Source organism: Anabrus simplex, chromosome 7 (genome assembly GCF_040414725.1).
Source record: "Anabrus simplex isolate iqAnaSimp1 chromosome 7, ASM4041472v1, whole genome shotgun sequence".
NCBI lineage: Eukaryota > Metazoa > Arthropoda > Insecta > Orthoptera > Tettigoniidae > Anabrus > Anabrus simplex.
Window position 1 is genome coordinate 10,619,515 of NC_090271.1, and position 19,970 is coordinate 10,639,484.

The 19,970-nt window shown below is 38.9% G+C and overlaps 1 protein-coding gene across 5 annotated transcripts in view; it reads left to right on the plus strand.

The window, feature by feature from the left end:
* Positions 1–2,542: 2,542 nt before the first annotated feature.
* The window catches only part of LOC136877210 (zinc finger protein 345), a 240,452-nt gene continuing 223,024 nt past the window's right edge, over positions 2,543–19,970 (plus strand). For 2 of the 5 annotated variants that reach the window (XM_067151049.2, XM_067151051.2), the window contains exon 1: positions 2,543–2,987. In XM_067151049.2, coding sequence (XP_067007150.2) covers positions 2,911–2,987 — 77 coding nt within the window. In that variant the 5' untranslated portion in view covers positions 2,543–2,910. Of the gene's footprint in view, positions 2,988–4,257; positions 4,377–19,970 lie in introns of those variants that run through there. The other 3 variants (XM_067151050.2, XM_067151056.2, XM_067151057.2) reach the window with 3 other exon arrangements.

Consider the following 19,970-nt stretch of genomic DNA (forward strand, 5'->3'; position numbering starts at 1 on the left):
GGTGCTCGGGTGACGATCGTTTGCTTGCACTGGCAGATTTAATTCAGGATTTTCTGTTGCGATAATTTCCAGGTGTGATTCCCACGGCCTCCACATTACTGCATGAAGCGAAGTGAAAAGCAACGCGAATATTGATTAACGAAGCAAAGAAATAATCCAAAATTTTCAAACAGCGAACAAAGCAAGTGTGAATTGTCTGAGCTGAATAAAGAGACTGACGTCTATTTAACAAGAGGTGCATTGGCAACAGAGCTGTGAGGATTTCTGAAGGGGAATGCGAACTTCCGTTTTAAAGCCCACTGTCGTCATAAATCACCCCCTCCCAGGCAAGTGAGTGGCCAGGGAGATCAAACGTTTGCCGAACTGTTTGAGTGCCGCTGAGTACGCGTTGCCCGTCTCAGCTACATCTGGTCGACTCTGATAATTTAGTGCAGGAGCATTTTGAACTGTTAGCCTACTGGGCATCTACTCTGTCTATATGTGGCGAAGTGGACCCTTCGTCACAGAGTAATTCTGCATGTTATTACCCCTAATGGTATTGTCGCATTGCGGACGGCTACACCGCACTCTTGCGCCATCTATGAGAGTACATAACTACTACAGTGTGCCTTTAGACAGCACGCACCAGGGCGAGTATCGGGAATAGTCCGTGTCGCTCCTAGCGGGGAACTTGGAAGTGCGTCAGTCTACGCTCGAAGGGTTTGAAGGCAGACGTGGCCTCGGAGCAATGGCTTACGTTACCGCTGCAAATACAATGAATGTGCAGACTGGTATAGAGTGATACCCTAAAAACCTCCCCACCTGGGGAATTATGTTTCTTTAACCGTGTAGTTTTGTACTATAGTTCTTCTAGAGTAAATATGCAGTTGTAATAATGTGAATATGTAAATTTTATTTCTTACTGGTGAGTTGTAGTGATAGTTCAGAACACGGTTGCCTTACCTGGGCATATATGGATTAATGTAATTACGCCTTTTATCATTTCCTTGTGCTCATATTATTTTACTTAGGTAAGTTTGTTATATGCTCGTGCGTGTGTCCGTTGTGACTTAATATATATCTTAGTTTGGTGGCAAGGCGTCATGTTTCCGGTGTGTTCTGTGTGTAACGAAGTAGGCCATTTATGCCAAGGTAATTTCAAAATTCCCCTCCGCCTTGATTGAAAGTTGATTTTCCCCGGGGTTTATTTGTTTTCTGTATTTTCGCGAGTGATTATGGCCCTTGTCTGATGTGCGCGCCGATCCTATTTGGAAATTGTGAAATTTTTGTTGTCGTGCTGTGTGTTTGGTACACGTAACTGCGTGTGATTTTATCGTGATTCTAATCTAAATTATTCGTACATCTTTCTGTGTGTTCTGGCATTTCATTGCCCGTGTTGAACTAACACTACGTTTACACTAGTTTCTAATTTTTAATTTTATTATTATTATTATTATTATTATTATTATTATTATTATTATTATTATTATTATTATTATTTCAATAATATCGTAAGTTGTTTATATCTTAGGGGAAATTTATAATTTTGGTTTAGTTAGTTTATTTTCATCCCTATTGCGGGCTTTTAACGAGATCCTTGTTCTAATAATTTTAGTAAACCCGCATTTATGTTAACGGTTGGTCAACAATGCCATTGTAACGTGTTCATTTAATCGAGGGCTTGGAGAGCCCTAGTGCGAAAGATATGGAGCCTGTTCTTATCTTATCTATCCTGATTATTTTTGTTGTTTATCTCTTCGTGCCTGACGGTTACGTAACTTTTATTACTGGGGATATTGTGAATTGTCGTGGGCGCGATAAGAGCATCTTGTGGATAGCTCCTTGAAAGCTTTTATGAATTGTTTCCTTCTGAAACTGTGTGTTTATTTTTTGTCTCGGTGATGTTATATGAACTGGCCCGATCCTGTAAATTATGCTCCGGTGTTTAATTTATTGTCTCTCCTTAACATGACCTTGGGATTTTAATTTGAGGTTTATCTGGGTTGTCGTTTTATTTTCTGGGCGTGTCTGCTATGGGGACATTATGTTCGGTATTTGCTGTATTCTGTGTTTATGGTGATATGTCGGGTGTCCTTCATTTATATGTGGTTTGTGGGTTTTTGCCTCCACTGGGGTGCTGTCAAAAGCCCTCGATTTACCACCCTACACTTCCTTTTCCTGTGTTAAATTTTAAATTCATTTAATGTTAATATACTTCAAACATGTGTTTATCATGGGTAATTGTTAAGCTAAGCTGATGCATCAGTATTTATTTTTGCGGATAGAAATGTATGGACTTTTATATGTATGAATTTATTCACATCTAAGTAATTTATTTTGAGGAATTTTCATTATACTCCTTAATGTTGGTTTTTTGTAAGTTTCATTATTCTTCACAGTTTATTTAATTTTTCAAATTTGAATCGTAGTTGTAAAATATTATTTATTAATGGTATGTTTATTTTTATTTTTGAAAATATTGGTGTCATTTTGAAGTGTATTGCCTCGTAGTTCCTCGATCCCCTTGTCTCTCCTTCCATTATGGGTAGGTTCCAACACTCTTCCTTGCTCCCGTGTATTTTTGATGTGTTATTTTCTGTTTTGGTTTCATTTGCTCTTTGTTTATTTTTGTCTTGTGTACACACGTCCCTATGACGCACGTCATTCATCATCATTGTTAGGGGGTATTGCAGTTGGTCGCTGAATAGCTAGTAATAAAATTGCGATGTAGGCGCCCAAAATGACACCAAAATTACGTGAAAATTTAAGTAAGTATTTGTGAGCTGAGGTGGACTCTACTGATTCTTTTGGTTTATTGTTCCATGTACCCTCCCATGATGGCTGTACGCACCATAAGCGACCCCCGGTTCCTGCGTCGTGTTGAGTTGGCCTACGAGTTGCAGATACGGGGCCTTGAAAACGGGGGGATCAATGTTGACAGGATCGAGAGGCTCATCGAAGCCGCCCACTTTCCCATTAATGTTCCAGAATTGGATAACAGTCAGTCGGTGAGTCGATTGTCCTTGTTACTGATAATATTGATGAGTTGATTGAATTATATTCCTCGTTTGCTGATATTACGCCATCTAAGGCTCAATTAAAAAGAATCAAAGTAAGAGTAGAACACTACTTGAATCGAATTAAGGATCTGTTTTCCTTAAATCTTAGCCCTGATAATCGTCAAGTTGTTTCCGAATTGTTAACTACAGCCATTTCTTTGTTTTGTCATGTTCACGCACTTGAAGTATTTATTGATGTCCAGAAGCTTACCCTCGTTTATGTTGATGTCCGGGCTTGTAGCTTCGAAAATCTCACTACATCTAACCCTAGTCCGACTGGTACCTTGTCACCGCGAAATGAAAATAAATGTCTAGGATACTCACCTAGTAACTCGTTCATTGTACCAACCCCGGTCTTAGAATTATTTAAGGGTTTGGCCGATTTCTCAGTTGATTCCATCGAAGAGACCCTTCGATGTTTGAGGTTCTGGGTCGAATTGTTGGAAACGGCGTATGTTTTCGAGCTGACTGCGTTGAATGTCTTCGATGTCTGCTTCCCTCATTGTCAGGGGATGTTAAAAGACGAATTACGTGATGCTATCTCTGAAAATGTTACTGTCGAAAACTTTCATGATAATATTTGTTTTAGGAGGCTATCATTAAATGAAAAGCTATCGAACAACATAAAAGACGTAAAGTATTATTGCAAAGTCTTGAGGCAATCCATCCCTGAAAATAACTTAGTGAACCACTTGGTCAGGGGCATTTCGCCACAGTATCGGTCCTACATGTGTTTTACTGCTAGACCTGTTACTCTTAAGGATCTGCAGGCTGCTTGTGTCGAAGCGGAGAGTGTTCGATATGAGGATTCGTGTCGTGTGGCGAACATTCCTTCACCGTTACCTTGTCCACCTAGTGTCTCTCAAATGTCAACTCCAGTTAGCAAACCGGTTAAGAAATATTACGCATTTGGTGCCAGGTGCCAGTGATCATCTTCGGGACAAGTATCCGAGCCTGAAGCAGCCCACTACACCTAAGAATTACTCTAACCCCAGTTTCGCCTGTTTCGTTTGTGGGTCCAAGCAACATACTAAGCGTTCTTGCCCAAATAATCCCAATAAATCCAGTATTTGACTAGCCGACCCTAATGATACTGTGCGTTTTTCTCCTGTCTCAGCAACATCTATGAACTTACGTAGTCTATCTAATGATATTCTGTGTCATATTGATTGTCAGCATATCTCTGCCCATGTATGTGTTAATCTGCCTTTTATTGCAGCTGAGATCAACGGTGAGCCCGTGTCCGCTTTCGTGGATTCTGGGAGCGTGTATTCATTGGTGAACATGTCTTGGTATGAAAGGTAGAAGTCCCCTGGTAACCTTCCTGAGCTGCAACCGGTAACTATATATTGTGTCACTGCTAACAGCTCTACTGTATGTGTTATTTGGTCTATTGTTATCAAAATTAGAATTGTGAAATTCACGTGGAAATTTAATTTAGTAGTAGTTAAGGAATTGTGTTGTAATCTTATTTTGGGGGCTGATTTCTTGACTCATGTTGGTTTGGTGATTGACCTTCAGGAAAGAAAAATATGTTTCAAGTTTTCTCCTGATTCTAAGGCAGGCGTATTATTCCCTCAAGTTTAATTTCTTCTGTCGAGGGCACTGCTAATATTGATTCCGTTCAAAATGACTTGGAGCATTTACCTAGTGACCAAGCTGTACAAATTCGTGATTTGTGTGCGAAATTTCCTGATGTTTTCACCGATAAGCTTGGGTTAACAAACGTCCTCGAGTACAAAATTGACGTGTTCGATAACATCCCTGTCAGATCCCTTCCTTATCGCTTGGCTCCTCTCCGCATGAAAATTTTGAAGGACATTATCCAAGATACGCTGAATGAGGGTGCCATCCGTCCATCGACCTCTGCTTATTCATCTCCCATCTTTCTTGTGCCTAAACCTAATGGTGGTTATGGTTCTGTTGTGGATTATCGTGCCTTGAACCGCAAGGTGGCTCGCCAGTCTCTGCCGTTGCTTTTCCTGGTTTCATGGAGCAAACTTTTATACATTATTCGATTTGAACAGTGGGTATCTTCAGATTCCTCTTGCCGAAGAGTCTCGTACTCTAACTGCCTTTTCGACGGACTGGAATCTGTATGAATTCTGTCGCGTACCCTTCGTCTTATCTACTGGTGCTGCAGTCCTCACGTGCCTCCTAGATTCTATCATTTCGAGCATTAAATTTCAGTACGTATGTTATTATTTGGATGATCTTATAATTTATTCCAAAACCTTTCAGGAACATGTCCTACATATCCATGAGGTGCTTACTCGGTTAATGAAAGCTGGCCTGACTGTCAAAATTGCTAAGGTGTCCTTCGCTAATCCCCAGATGTCCTGTCTTGGCCACATTGAGTCTCCCGAAGGGGTTGCTATTGACAAAAGTCGAACTCAAACGATTCACAACTTTCCTCCTCCCCAAAACCAAAATGGCGTTGCTCGTTTCATTGGCATGGCTAACTTCTTTCGGAAATTTATACCAAATTTCGCAGAAATTTCTGTCCCTCTCAATGCGTTATGATGCAAAGATGCTAAATTTGTTTGGGATCTGCCGCAGAGAGAAGCTTTCAAAAAAATTGAAAACCGCATTTTCTAACTCTCCCGCCTTGTCCATTCCTGATTTTTCAAAAAATTCATCGTACAAACTGATGCTTCTTGTTCCGCTGTTGCCGGAGTTCTTCTTCAGGAATCTGAACTCGGTTGGGGTCCTACTGTGTATGCATCTCGTGCATTGAGCTCATTAGAATCTAAGTACTCCGTGTACGAGCTTGAATGTCTGGCAGTCATCTTTGCTTTGGAAAAATTTCGGATGTATATTGAGCATGCTCCCTTTCTCTTGGAAACTGAAATCATGGCCTTAAGTTGAGTTCTGAATCGCCCACGTCGATTTGGTTGTCTTACTAGATGGGCAATTCGCATTTCTGCCTTCAAGTTTGAGGTACGTCCAGTGGCGTATCGTGGATTCCTCACGGAGGCATGCAACTAGTAACCATGCAGTAGTACAATGTATTTGCTAATTTTCAATTCCACTCACCCTAATTACAGGTAGGTGAATTCGACGCTGCGATTCTTTTTTCAGAATTCCTTGGTGACGTCACTGTGGAAGTCCTCACATGCTTTCAACTCAACAAGATGATCCTTCTCTACTATTATTATTATTATTTCCCACAAATTGTAGATACAATTCAGGAATGGTAAATGGAGAAAGGGCATACATGCACGAACGTGTCTCCATCCCCATTCCCACTATAGAAATCATTCCTAATGCAGAAAGACGACTTTGACTCTAGGAACTGCGGGCGGAAGGGCCAACGTTCACAATTTATAAAGCTCATGAAGACCACTATGGAAACCACTGGTCAATAGGAACTTCTGGATTTGTGCCACAGTCTTATGTTTGAAGTGTTCAGAAGTGAACATTGCCCTCATTTCAGATTTAAGTCGTATCAAAATATTTTCCATTGACTTCGATCAATTTACTGAATTGCTTTTTAGGAAAATCACCAGAAAGAATGAACATTTCTTGAAATTATTCTGTGGTGCCTAGAAAAATCGTGTGAAATATTTCATCTTAGAGCTCTGGCCTGTAAGGTTTAATTATCTAAGGTTCAATATTGTGCAAATTTCTATCAAAGAATTATCGCACATAATTATATATGTGCAGCGTGTCAGTACTTCGACAACATTGTCACATAGCAATATTTTCAGGCGCAACGGCTATACAGCCTGGTACTTGCATATATTTTCAAATTTATTTTATTTTTATTTGGCGTGATTTAAGGAATATGAAATATTCCCATTTGTCTGACGAAATGACATCCAGCGCTACATGTTTTTTATTTTTTATTATTTTACAACTTGCTTTACTTCGCAACGACAGAGATAGATCTTACGGTGACGATGGGATAGGAAAGGGCTGGGAGTTGGAAGGAATTGGCTGTGGCCTTAATTAAGGTACAGCCCCTAGCATTTGCTTGGTGTGTATATGGGAAACCACAGAAAACTATCTTCAGGGCTGCCGACAGTGGGGCTCGAACCCACTATCTCCCTGATGCAAGCTCACAGCTGCGCGCCCCTAACCGCACGGCCAACTCACCCGGTTTAAATGTTTTTATTCCACCTTATATGGCATAACTTTTCTATTAGATTAGCTTATAAATTGTGTTCAGTTGAATGGAATAATTTTTTCACCACATTAACACTCTTAAGAATAGGGTGATATTAATATTTGTGTCATTTTCTTATTTGTTTTTGCATAGATCTGTTTGCTCAGTTTAAGTGTATGTTGGGTAGTCTTTACTCAACTTGGGGAGCTGCTAGATTCAGTGTTGCCGATTATCATGAAGTCACTAATTGGGTTAAAGTGTCACTACATGAAATTTTGTGAACTAGGTCTGCATGAGGGGAATATAGAAACAGTAAATGGATGAATAACTACACCATTCCTAACAAATTAAAAGACTCGGGTTCCTCTTCTGGTGTGGTTGCAATTGGAATATGAATATGCAGCTGAGGCTCCTGTCTTACGCAAGACAGTTTCAGAGAATTCATAATTATGTGTAACAGGTCTTTGGCGTGAAGCGTGAAGCAGTTGTGGCATGGAGTCTGGTACGCAATTGTATTTTCACCAAGTTTAGCTGACTGAAAGGACCCTCTGATTCTGCATTAGAACAAGGTAGAGAAATACTGGCAAATATTTGAATGGATTAACAGCAACAGAGTATAAATGTTAAAAATCTTACACAAAACTTTCGGCTGGCTATCGTCCTAAGGCTAGTCTTGGAAAATGGAGCAACCGCTTTGGATCCGTACCGAAAAGATCTCATCTCGCCAGGGGGTAATCCATGCTTGCCGCTCGACGGTTACCTTCATACCATGGGCATTCCGACTTTCTACGAAGCTGCTGACAGACGGCAGCGGGTAGCAATAATGATAAAGGGTCAAGCGCAGTGACATCTTGCGGAGGGTTTCAGAACTATGTGTACCACTGAATGTAATTTTAAGATTGAATGCGTTACGTCCTTAACTCCTCCATTTGCTGTCTCTTTTTCTCTACAGTGGATTAGATGGCGAGACTACACCAGCGCTACACGTAGTCAAGCAACAGAACTAGTGCAGTTGTGCGGAATTTTTGAACTTTTGAAAGATGAAATTGATATTACTTGCCTTGAAACAACCTAAAATCATACTTCAGACAGTCCATTGCGCTATCATAACGCATGCAAGGAAAATACGCCCCTGGGTACGTCACATAAAAGGGACTGACAAACGTCATTGCCAACTGTCTGAGTCGTATGTTTGGTCACTCACCTGTTGAGAATAATGAACCTGTAACTGTCGAACTTCCTCAACCATGTCATTGTGTCTCTGGTTGTGTCAATGCTATATTATCTGACTGCCCATTGTTATATCAAGACATTAGTAAGTATCAGAAGGAAGACCCTGAATTGAAATTGATCATCAATGATATCAAAGCTGGCGAAATTGTAAAACACTATAGTATGCGTAATGGTGTCTTGTGTTGTAAGGCACGTAATGACAAGAAATGGAAAATTGTATGTCCTCAACTCTTGATTCCTGTTGTTTTTCATACTATCATAATTCTGCTATTGGCGGACATCTTGGTATCTTCAAAACTCGTTCAAAGATCAGACATTTCTTCATTTGGAAGGGCATAGATTTTCAAATTGCTGAAATGGTAAAATCTTGTCATGTGTGGGCGATTAGCAAACCGGCGTTGAACACTAAAATTGGTATGTTAGCATCATCCCAAGCTTTCTCCCCCATGGAAAGCCTATTTGTAGACTTCATGGGTCCGTTACCCCGTTCGAGGCGAGGCTCCAGATTCATACTTGTGTGTGTAGACGGATATTCTCGTTTGTCCTGGACCTTCTCGACTCGTTCAGCTAACGCTCCTCCGGTTATTAAATGTTTGAACTCCATCTTTTGTTCCTTTGGCCCACCTACATTCCTTAGTATATGTGTGGTGTACTTGTTCCCTCGTTGTCTGCTTCCTCGTTCATGTTGCAGCTTGTGCGCACAATCTCCATCCTAAGTATTTCTCATATAATTTGTTCAAGAAATTCTGTTTCGACCTGTCTATTTCCCATGTGACTACATCTCCCTATCATCCTGCCCCGTCATATGCTGAGAGAGTGAATCGGAATCATAAGTCTGCGTTGATTGCTTTCCATCATAAGGATCATCAAAATTGGGATTCAGCTCTACATTGGTTAACATATGCATTAAATTCTCCCTATGTCACTTATGTTCACTTTCACTCCATTTTCCCCCATTTCTAATTTGCTGAGTATTGATGAGTTGCTTCCTGAGAAATAAATCCTGAGAAGATCAAAAGAGTGTGGAAGAAAGCCAAAGATAGATTAAAAGTTTCATACGCTAAAGTGGATAAGCAATATAACAAGGACCGTCGACCTACTGACATGGTTATTGGTGACGAAGTCTTTATCAAGACTCATTACCAAAGTAAGGCAGTTGATAAATTCACTCATAAGCTTGCTCCCCGTTTTCATGGTCCTTGTACTATCCTTTAGTTTTTGACACCTGTTTCTGTGTTGGCAAATGACAGATGTAAAATTTTGCCCTAGTTGTATGATCTAATATGTGCATACCTTTAATGTATTATTTTATGTGTATGGCCTTAATGGCTTAAGTAATTCAATGTAACTAGTGATGGTTAGGTGCTCCTTATCACGCCTTGCAATAATTATGTGGGTGGGTACCTGTTATGGTAGCCCTTGGCAAATTGTAAAACAGTTTTCCGTGCTGTGTGCACGTATTTTCTCATGGAAAATTCTGAGATGAAATCTCATGTCACTGTAAGTGTTGGTACTTACTTTTGCTCCGTGATTTTTCTAAAACCTTGTTGTTACTTCGGGTCGTGAGAACCCAGTTTGTATTAAATGTGCTCCCCAAATGTATGTGACTGGTCCATTTTGAATTCCTTAGTATATATATATGGTGTACTTGCTCCCTCGTTGTCTGCTTCCTCGTTCATGTTGCAGCTTGTGCGCACATTCTCCATCCTGAAGCTGCTGTTTTCTGAAGCACCCGTGGACTGGTACATCGCAGAATGTCATTGGAGCTCAACATTTGGTGTTGCAGTTTGCAAGTCATGTGTCTGTTTTCCACCTGGTGCGTGTACACTGTCCTTACTGGCAATTTGAACACCGTCTTCTTGCACAATGAACAGTTCGTGCTATGCTCTGTGCTGATAATTCGATGTCATCTAATTCAAAGTAAGACTGTGCCTAAAGTTATTCTCTATGCATAAATGGAAACATACTCGACGTCGAGAAACTCTGATAGTAAACTTGTGGCGCCTAAATTAGTAATGGACTTAACGGACTTATGCCGAATTCTTTGGAAGTTCTTGTACTCTGTGACTGAGCGGAGTCTTTTCAACTGCGTGTGACTGAACGCTACCTGCCTAATCTCGGCCTCCTGTGGCCCTTTTTCAGGCGGGCGTGACTGAAGCGTTGTTTAAAAAAATACGCTTGTTATGTGATATACTTTGGACAATAAACTGTCTACGCGACATATATATATATAAATTGTGTCTCTTATTGGCACTCATAAATTTTGGTGAATTATTGCATTCTGCTATGGACCTTGTATTCGCGGCCTAGTGACTGTACGGAGCTGTGGTATTACCACGATTAGATGAGACTGGAATTCTACTATGCTTGAAGAATTGGATGACTAAACTTTGTATCTGGTGGACTCTGATAATTTAGTGCAGAAGCATTTTGAACTGTTAGCCTACTGGGCATCTACTCTGTCTATATGTGGCGAAGTGGACCCTTCGTCACAGAGTAATTCTGCATGTTATTACCCCTAATGGTATTATCGTATGGTGGACAGCTACACCGCACTCTTGCGCCATCTATGAGAGTACATAACTACTATAGTGTGCGTTTTGACAGCGCCCACCAGAGCGAGTATCCGGACTAGTCCGTGTCGCTCCTAGCGGGGAACTTGGAAGTGCGTTAGTCTACGCTTGAAGGGTTTGAAGGCAGACGTGGTCTCGGAGCAATGGCTTACGTTACCGCTGCAAATACAATGAATGTGCAGACTGGTATAGAGTGATGCCCTAAAAACCTCCCCACCTGGGGAATTATGTTTCTTTAACCGTGTAGTTTTGTACTATAGTTCTTCTAGAGTAAATATGCAGTTGTAATAATGTGAATATGTAAATTTTATTTCTTACTGGTGAGTTGTAGTGATAGTTCAGAACACGGTTGCCTTACATGGGCATATATGGATTAATGTAATTACGCCTTTTATCATTTCCTTGTGCTCATATTATTTTACTTAGGCAAGTTTGTTATATGCTCGTGCGTGTGTCCGTTGTGATTTAATATATATCTTAGTTTGGTGGCAAGGCGTCATGTTTCCGGTGTGTTCTGTGCGTAACGAAGTAGGCCATTATTGCCTAGGTAATTTCAAAATTCTCCTCCGCCTTGATTGAAAGTTGATTTTCCCTTGGGTTTATTTGTTTTCTGCATCTTCGCGTGTGTCCGTTGTGACTTAATATATATCTTAGTTTGGTGGCAAGGCGTCATGTTTCCGGTGTGTTCTGTGTGTAACGAAGTAGGCCATTATTGCCTAGGTAATTTCAAAATTCTCCTCCGCCTTGACTGAAAGTTGATTTTCCCTTCAGTTTATTTGTTTTCTGTATTTTTGCGAGTGATTATGGCCTTTGTCTGATGCACGTGCCGATCCTATTTGGAAATTGTGAAATTGTTGCTGTCGTACTGTGTGTTTGGTACACCTAACTGCGTGTGATTTTGTCGTGATTCTCATCTAAATTATTTGTACATCTTTCTGTGTGTTCTGGCATTTCATTGCCCGTGTTGAACTAACACTACGTTTACACTAGTTTCTAGTTTCTAATTTTTAATTTTATTATTATTATTATTATTATTATTATTATTATTATTATTATTATTATTATTTCAATAATATCGTAAGTTGTTTATATCTTAGGGGAAATTTATAATTTGGGTTTAGTTAGTTTATTTTCATTCCTATTGCGGGCTTTTAATGAGATCCTTGTTCTAATCATTTTAGTAAACCCGCATTTATGTTAACGGTTGGTCAACAATGCCATTGTAACGTGTTCATTTAATCGAGGGCTTGGAGAGCCCTAGTGCGAAAGATATGGAGCCTGTTCTTATCTTATCTATCCTGATTATTTCTGTTGTTTATGTCTTCGTTTCTGACGGTTACGTAACTTTTATTATTGGGGATATTGTGAATTGTCGTGGGCGCGATAAGAGCATGTTGTGGATAGCTCCTTGAAAGCTATTATGAATTGTTTCCTTCTGAAACTGTGTGTTTATTTTTTGTCTCGGTGATGTTATATGAACTGGCCCGATCCTGTAAATTATGTTCCGGTGTTTAATTTATTGTCTCTCCTTAACATGACCTTGCGATTTTAATTTGAGGTTTATCTGGGTTGTCGTTTTATTTTCTGGGCGTGTCTGCTATGGGGACATTATGTTCGGTATTTGCTGTATTCTGTGTTTATGGTGATATGTCGGGTGTCCTTCATTTATATGTGGTTTGTGGGTTTTTGCCGCCACTGGGGTGCTGTCAAAAGCCCTAGATTTACCATCCTACACTTCCTTTTTCTGTGTTAAATTTTAAATTCATTTAATATTAATATACTTCAAACATGTGTTTATCATGGGTAATTGTTAAGCTAGGCTGATGCATCAATATATATTTTTGCGGATAGAAATGTATGGACTTTTATAGGTATGAATTTATTCACATCTAAGTAATTTATTTTAAGGAATTTCCATTATACTCCTTAATATTGGTTTTTTGTAAGTTTCATTATTCTTCAGAATTTATTTAATTTTTCAAATTTGTATCGTAGTTGTAAAAGATTATTTATTAATTATATTTTTATTTTTGAAAATATTGGTGTCAGTTTGAAGTGTATTGCCTCGTAGTTCCTCTATCCCCTCCTCTCTCCTGCCGTTATGGGTAGGTTCCAGCACTCTTCCTTGCTCCCGTGTATTTTTGATGTGTTATTTTCTGTTTTGGTTTCATTTGCTCCTTGTTTATTTTTGTCTTGTGTGCACACGTCCCTATGACGCACGTTATTCATCATCATTGTTAGGGGGAGTTGCAACGTTTTACGGAAAGGGTCCTGCTTAGGAAACTGATGGTATGAATACGGTCGACCTTGATTTTGGGACAATGGGACACAGCAATAGTCAGGCATCACAATTTTCTTGTTGTCTTTGTTGCCGTAACGATATATTAAATCTTTAACTTCATCATTTCACTAGGTAACTTCCACTAAAAAAACACATACAAACAAATGATGATCGACAAGCACATACTGGGTACTACTCGTGAGACATCTATCGGTAGTGTTTCAGCACATCCCTATTAAAAACAATTCCCCAGTCTACTGACTTAAATCCTATTGAACATTTATGGGCGTTTCTGAAGTCTGGGGTTCACAGCAGAAAGGTTCCGTTCAAAGATGAGTTAAAACAAGTGGTGAGCCAATAATGGTACAGTGTCAAACATGTGAGAGGCTAGTAAATTCCGAGCAGCGTAGGTATCAAGCTGTCATTAAAGCCAAGGGTTACTCTACAAATTACCTACCAGGATTGGTGCTATGGTTCATTTCATTCATATGTTTAGTTGAAGAACTGGCATCTGTATGAATAACAATGTGACATAGGAAAAGGTCATGTTTTGTTATGTTCTCGAGTAATTTGTACTAGGGCCTACATGTTGTTTTAAATATTATTTTTGTATGGCATTGTAAAGATATCTACCAGAAATAATTTTCTTAAACGACAATTGCTGTAACATCATTCGAATGTCTAAAATATACTGTTCTTTTCACAATTTGAAAATGTATGAATAAGAAAGTGATATACTGCATATACCTAACCTCAACTTTTATTGACAACACCTTTCATAATAATAATAAATAATAAATACGTTCAGCAAGTTGCCTATATAATCAGTACTATCGATGAACATGAGCGTACGAGTTCGATAAAATATATATGGTAATAATAAGGCAGAGGAGAAAATAACACGGAAAGCTTAATCTATCTGCAATGTCACTGTTATTTATAAATAGGGTCATTTTATTTATCGTATTCTTCCAGTTGGACTGGATAATATAATACATACGGTATATGGTAGTTTTTGCCGGCTATTACAGCCATTCCAATAGTCTATTTGAATGCCGACAATGAGTCGCCTGCTCGCCGTACGGTAAGACGGTTGTGTAGTAGTGATATCGTGTGCGGCGTGTTGGTTGCTGGTGTTCTTTCGTGTATATAGTGAGAATATAGTGAACCATGGTTGCCTCCAGTGGGGGGACTATGCCCCTCACAGGCGATCAGTTAATTGTGGATAAAGAAATCGAAGTGCCTATGTATGATGAATCCATAGATAATAATTCTTCAGAATCTTCTACTGCAAAGCAAACCAAATCAACAACAAGTACTCAACAAGGGCAACCCGCATCGAACAAGCAACGTTATTCTGACCAACAGAATACTCAAGGCAGTGCTGTAGCTCCTTCTACTACTATGCCTGAGTATTATAATAAGTTTCATTATGGTCCTTACACAGTATTCGTGGAATCAACCGTTGATAAAGATATAGGCCAATTACACCCTATGGCTCCAGGACGAAGATTCTATGAACAGGATTTAAATGTAAAATCACTCCAACGTAAGAGCAGAAATCGTATTCAAGTAACCTTTCACACAGCAGCCCAGATTAATGCCTTTTTACGTAACCCTATGCTAGAGACGCTAAAAGTCAAAGCATACATCCCCTCTTCTAATGTCCTCCGTGTAGGACTCATACGCGGTGTTTATAAAAACCTCGCAGATGATGAAATCCTCCAACAACTTGAAACACCGGTGCCTATTAAGGCAATACTACGACTTAACCGCAAAGTTGTGCAAAACGACACAACCGAGTATTTACCTACACAATCAATCAAAGTTATATTTCATGCACAAACCTTACCACAACAAGTAGCGTTATACAAAGTGTATTTAGACGTAAAGCCCTTTATTTTCACACCTATCAGATGTTGGAAATTCCAATGTTACGGACATACGGAAAAACAATGTAAGGCACAAACTCATGGATGTGGTAAATGCTCCCAACAGCATGCCACCAATCAATGTACAGAACAGTTCACCAAGTGTTTATATTGTACAAGGGAACATTTGGCAGGATCCTCAGAGTGTTCCGAACAAAAATATCAAGTACAATTGAAAAAATCATGAGTACGGAATATATATCATTTGCAGAAGCGAAAGCCGTGTATATTACCCGGAACAAAACCCTACCCATTTTCCTCCATTATCTCATAAGCTTACCCGATTTCCTACTGAAAACCCTAGAAAAAAAGATATTTACACAGGTGGTAATGCATTCTCCGCCTCCTTCACCTGGCCCCGGATATGATAAATGGGGTTATATGTCCATAATTCGTAACGAAAATACTCCAATAGAACGACTGCCATCTCAACCTACTACTTCATCAGCAAATTTGACAGTGCAATCTTCCACATCCAACTTACAAAATCGGGTTAACAAAGGTATGTCGGCCTCACAGGCTCCACTGCTCCACAGTATGAAGGACCATCTTCAAAAAGAAATCCAACCGATAATTCTATTCTTAATACAGACTTTGGGAAATGAGCCCCAAGTTACTCACGTAATTTACAAATTATATCATATGGCTAACATTTTAAACGTGTATGATCAACATCCTTCAATGGAATGTTAGGAGTGGAATTCCAAAAAATCATGAATTACAATTGCTTATTCAAGAATCGCAGGGCCATATTATTATGATCCAAGAAACTCAGTTTATACCTAACTCTCATTTTACTGTACCGGGGTATAATATTATAAGACAAGATGGTCACGGTTTTGCAGGAGTAGCTATATGTATCCACAATTCCTTTGCCTGTATGCCTTTACCAATTCATAATCAGATTTCTCAAACTTATGTTGTAGGTTTCATTTATAACAATAATCATTTTGTTAATCTACACTGTCCTTCAGATATTTATATTACGAAACATCAATGGTCCCATTTTTTCGCAATTTCATCCTTTTCCAAATGTTTTTGTATTGCGCGACTTGAATTGCCACTACACAGAATGGGGAAGTATATCTGACACTCCAAAGGGTTCAAATTTTCTTTGTACATTTCACCAACATAACTTTACGATAATTAATGACGGTTCTCCCACACGTCTCTCCCCTCCTGGCTCACCTCCTAATGCCGTGGACTTAACTTTATGTCGTACAGGTATGGTCCCCTATACTACGTGGCACACGTTAGCTGATACTCATACGAGCCCGGTGGAGAAAACATAGTACCATAGCCATATTTTTAGACATAAAAGGTGCCTATGATTCCGTATTGTTACACTTATTATGGGAAAAATTATCCAAGAAAGGTTTTCCTTTTAAATTTATTTCCATTCTATATCACTTATTCTCTAATCGCACATTATCAATTAATCTGCCTACTACCATATTCCGAGTCGACAGACTTTTCATGGATTGCCTCAGGGAGCAATATTAAGTGGCATATTATTCGCCTTGTACATGAGTGATTTAGAAAAAAATATAACGTCATTTGCTAGAGTGTTAGCCTTCGCAGACGATTTTGTGATTTATGTCACACACACAAACATTGAAGACTGCCGACAAACGATCTCCACTGTTATGAGCAAAGTATTTCATTGGTTCAATAATCACGGCCTACAACTCTCTATTTCAAAGTGTGCAGTAATGAAATTCACCCATAAACGTGCATTTGACAATAGCCCCATTTGCTTTGACGGATTTAGCATTCCCTTTACTAACCAGCATACATTTTTAGGTATACGACTTGATCGCAATCTTACATGGAAATTTCATATTCAGATCTTACGCAGAAAAGCCGAGGGTTACCTCAACATTCTAAAAACAGTTATTAGGCGTAATTGGGGAGCAGAACCCTCGACCGCATTAATGCTCTATCGGGCTACTATGCGCTCATATGTGGATTATAGTGCTCACATAATAGATACAGAAACTACTTTATCACAACTCAAGATAATCCAACACAAAGCATTAAGACTTTGTATTGGTGCTCTTAAAACTACCCCCACAAATTCACTTCGGGTTGAAACAAGTGAATGCTCTCTCTTCATTAGACGTTTAATGCTTGCAAAAAATATATTTTGAAACACCTTACTCGATCGAATTCCTGCGTTATATCAGACTTATGCCGAAATGCACGTTCTTCGTTCCTCTTTACTACGAATATCCCAATTGCCCATGTATTCCTTTTCATACGAAACCCTTAACTTTATACCTCATATTATTATTCAATCCTCATCCATAACGTCAATCCTCACAGAGTATCGCATTAATTACGCCAATAGCAAAGAAACTTAAAATCTCATCAATCGAAAATGACGTAAATATATATAAAGATGGATCGAAGTCTCAACACGGCGTAGGAGCGGCCTTTTATGATTCCAATACAATTACAAGCTTCCATTACCATTTACCGAATCATATAACTATCTTTACGGCTGACCTCTTTGCAATTAGACAAGCATTATTCTATGTTCAACAGCATGCTTTTCCTAAGGTAAACATTTTTACGGATTCCCAAAGTGTTCTTCACGCTCTTAGTACTCCCACACAGTCCTATAATGGATACTATATCAATTCGAACATTAATTTAATATGGATAAAAGGACATTCAGCACACCCAGGAAATGATCAAGCCGATCTAGCCGCGAAAGCAGCGAGTAATTTCTTATTTGATCCTCTTCAGATAAAAATACCTCTTACAGATTATTTTCCAATTATCAAACATGATGCTCGGCAATCTTGGCAGAATTTATGGCAACATACTGCAAGTACCAAAGGGAAATTCTATTATCAGTTGCAACCTTACATTCCAACGAATCCGTGGTATCTAAACGGCTCCTATACCCGACAACACATCATTAATATTATACGATTGCGTTTTAACCACGCATTAACGCCAGCATACAAATACCGCTTTAACATTTTTAACCTCCCGTACTGTATTTGCGGACATCCAAACGGCGATAGTAATCACCTGCTCTGTCAATGCCCTCAACATTCATCCTCTCAACGTACCGTATTTCATTTAAACAATTAATAAAATTGAACATACCTTTACCAACAAGTGTTCAATATTTATTATTTGAACCATCACTCAATATAATTCCACTCTTAAACCAGTTTCTTGATCATACTAAATTAACGTTGTAAACAACTGACTTTCTTTTGTTTAGTATCTATCACCAAATACAGTAGAGACAATACACGACACTGAGTGAGATATCGAGGGACAGCTATTGGAGCACACTCTAGCGGATAGACCTGAACGGTACTGATTCTGTCATAAGAGCACATGTATTTTTGTGTGAAGTTTTTGGTGTTATTTATGCGTTTTCAGTGAGATGACATAATTAAATAGTAGCGTGTGTCATTCCTTGATATCTCCTCTCAACATGAGGGGAAAGGTATGTGCTGTGTTTGGCTGCAGTAATTACGAAGTAGAGAAAAATGCGCGCTCGTTCTTCAGGTTCCCTCGTGACAAGAACATGTAAGTAATATTGTGTTTGCATATATATTCTTCCAGTGACAGAGATTATTATAGTACTTCATAATCTTCTGATCTGCTCGACCCATGTTTTAACGGGCTTAAAATATAATACACATATTTTATTGTATAGTGCAGCAGTTAACCTTCAATACCGATGTGTTGTTGTAGGTGTGATCTGTGGGTTTTGAAATGTCACAGAAGCGATTTGGATAAAGTGTACAAGAAAGAAGGGACGTTACGCTTGTATAAAAATTATAAGATCTGTTCAGATCATTTCCAGGCCAGCGACTTTAAAAATCCTCGACTATACAGCCAAGGGTAGGTTACATTTTTACTCTAATTGTACGTAAATATTCCTCAAAGCATCACTATCGACAACATTTTCAAACTTTTCTTTCTTTTATCCCTCTTCTCAGATTAAAGCCGGGATTTTATAGATTTTCTTTCTGTTAGTAGGCTTCATGTTAAGAGGAAAATTGTCCAGCTATTAAATGTTAATTCCTTGCATCATATGTGTAAGGAATGTGCCGATATTTTTATTGACAAATGTCTTAATGTGATGATACATTGTTTTTAAATGAGGAAAAAAGACAAATCCAACCGTAAAATTTCAGGCAGGTATGCTAAAGCTAAAAAAGTAATGCATAAATGAAAGATCAAGCCATTTCACAGCAGTCCATTTCACACCTTGTTTATATGTCTAATTTCAGTCCTTGAATAATAACCTTTTCTTCATTCATTTATCCAGAATTGCTTTAGCAACTTCGAAGTTAATATCTCAATACCACTGTCTTTCTAGACGTAATTTATTTATCCATTTCCGTATATATATTTCCATTGATATTTGAATTTAGCGCGATTTCTTCAGGTCAAGTCACTAGGAGCGCCACCGTCGAATTGTCTCCCATTTTAACAAGGCGAAATCCGTAAGTGTCGTGTATTGTCTCTACTGTATTTGCTATCACTCCTACATTCTTTGAACCCCGTTCTCTAACCACTATGCCTTGACTTTGAATATACCTCTAGATAATGATTTTTACTGACATTAATATTACAAGTACACGAGTGAATAAAATTCAATAATAAGTGATACGTGTGGACTATCTGTTTTTATCAACAAAAAACGGGACGATAATCCGTAAATATGGTGAATGGGTAATAGTCCAAAAAATCAGCAAGGAGAATGCCGACAATGGCACATACAAATCACACTTTTAGCGCCCACACGGCTTTTTCTGAAATCGAGACTCC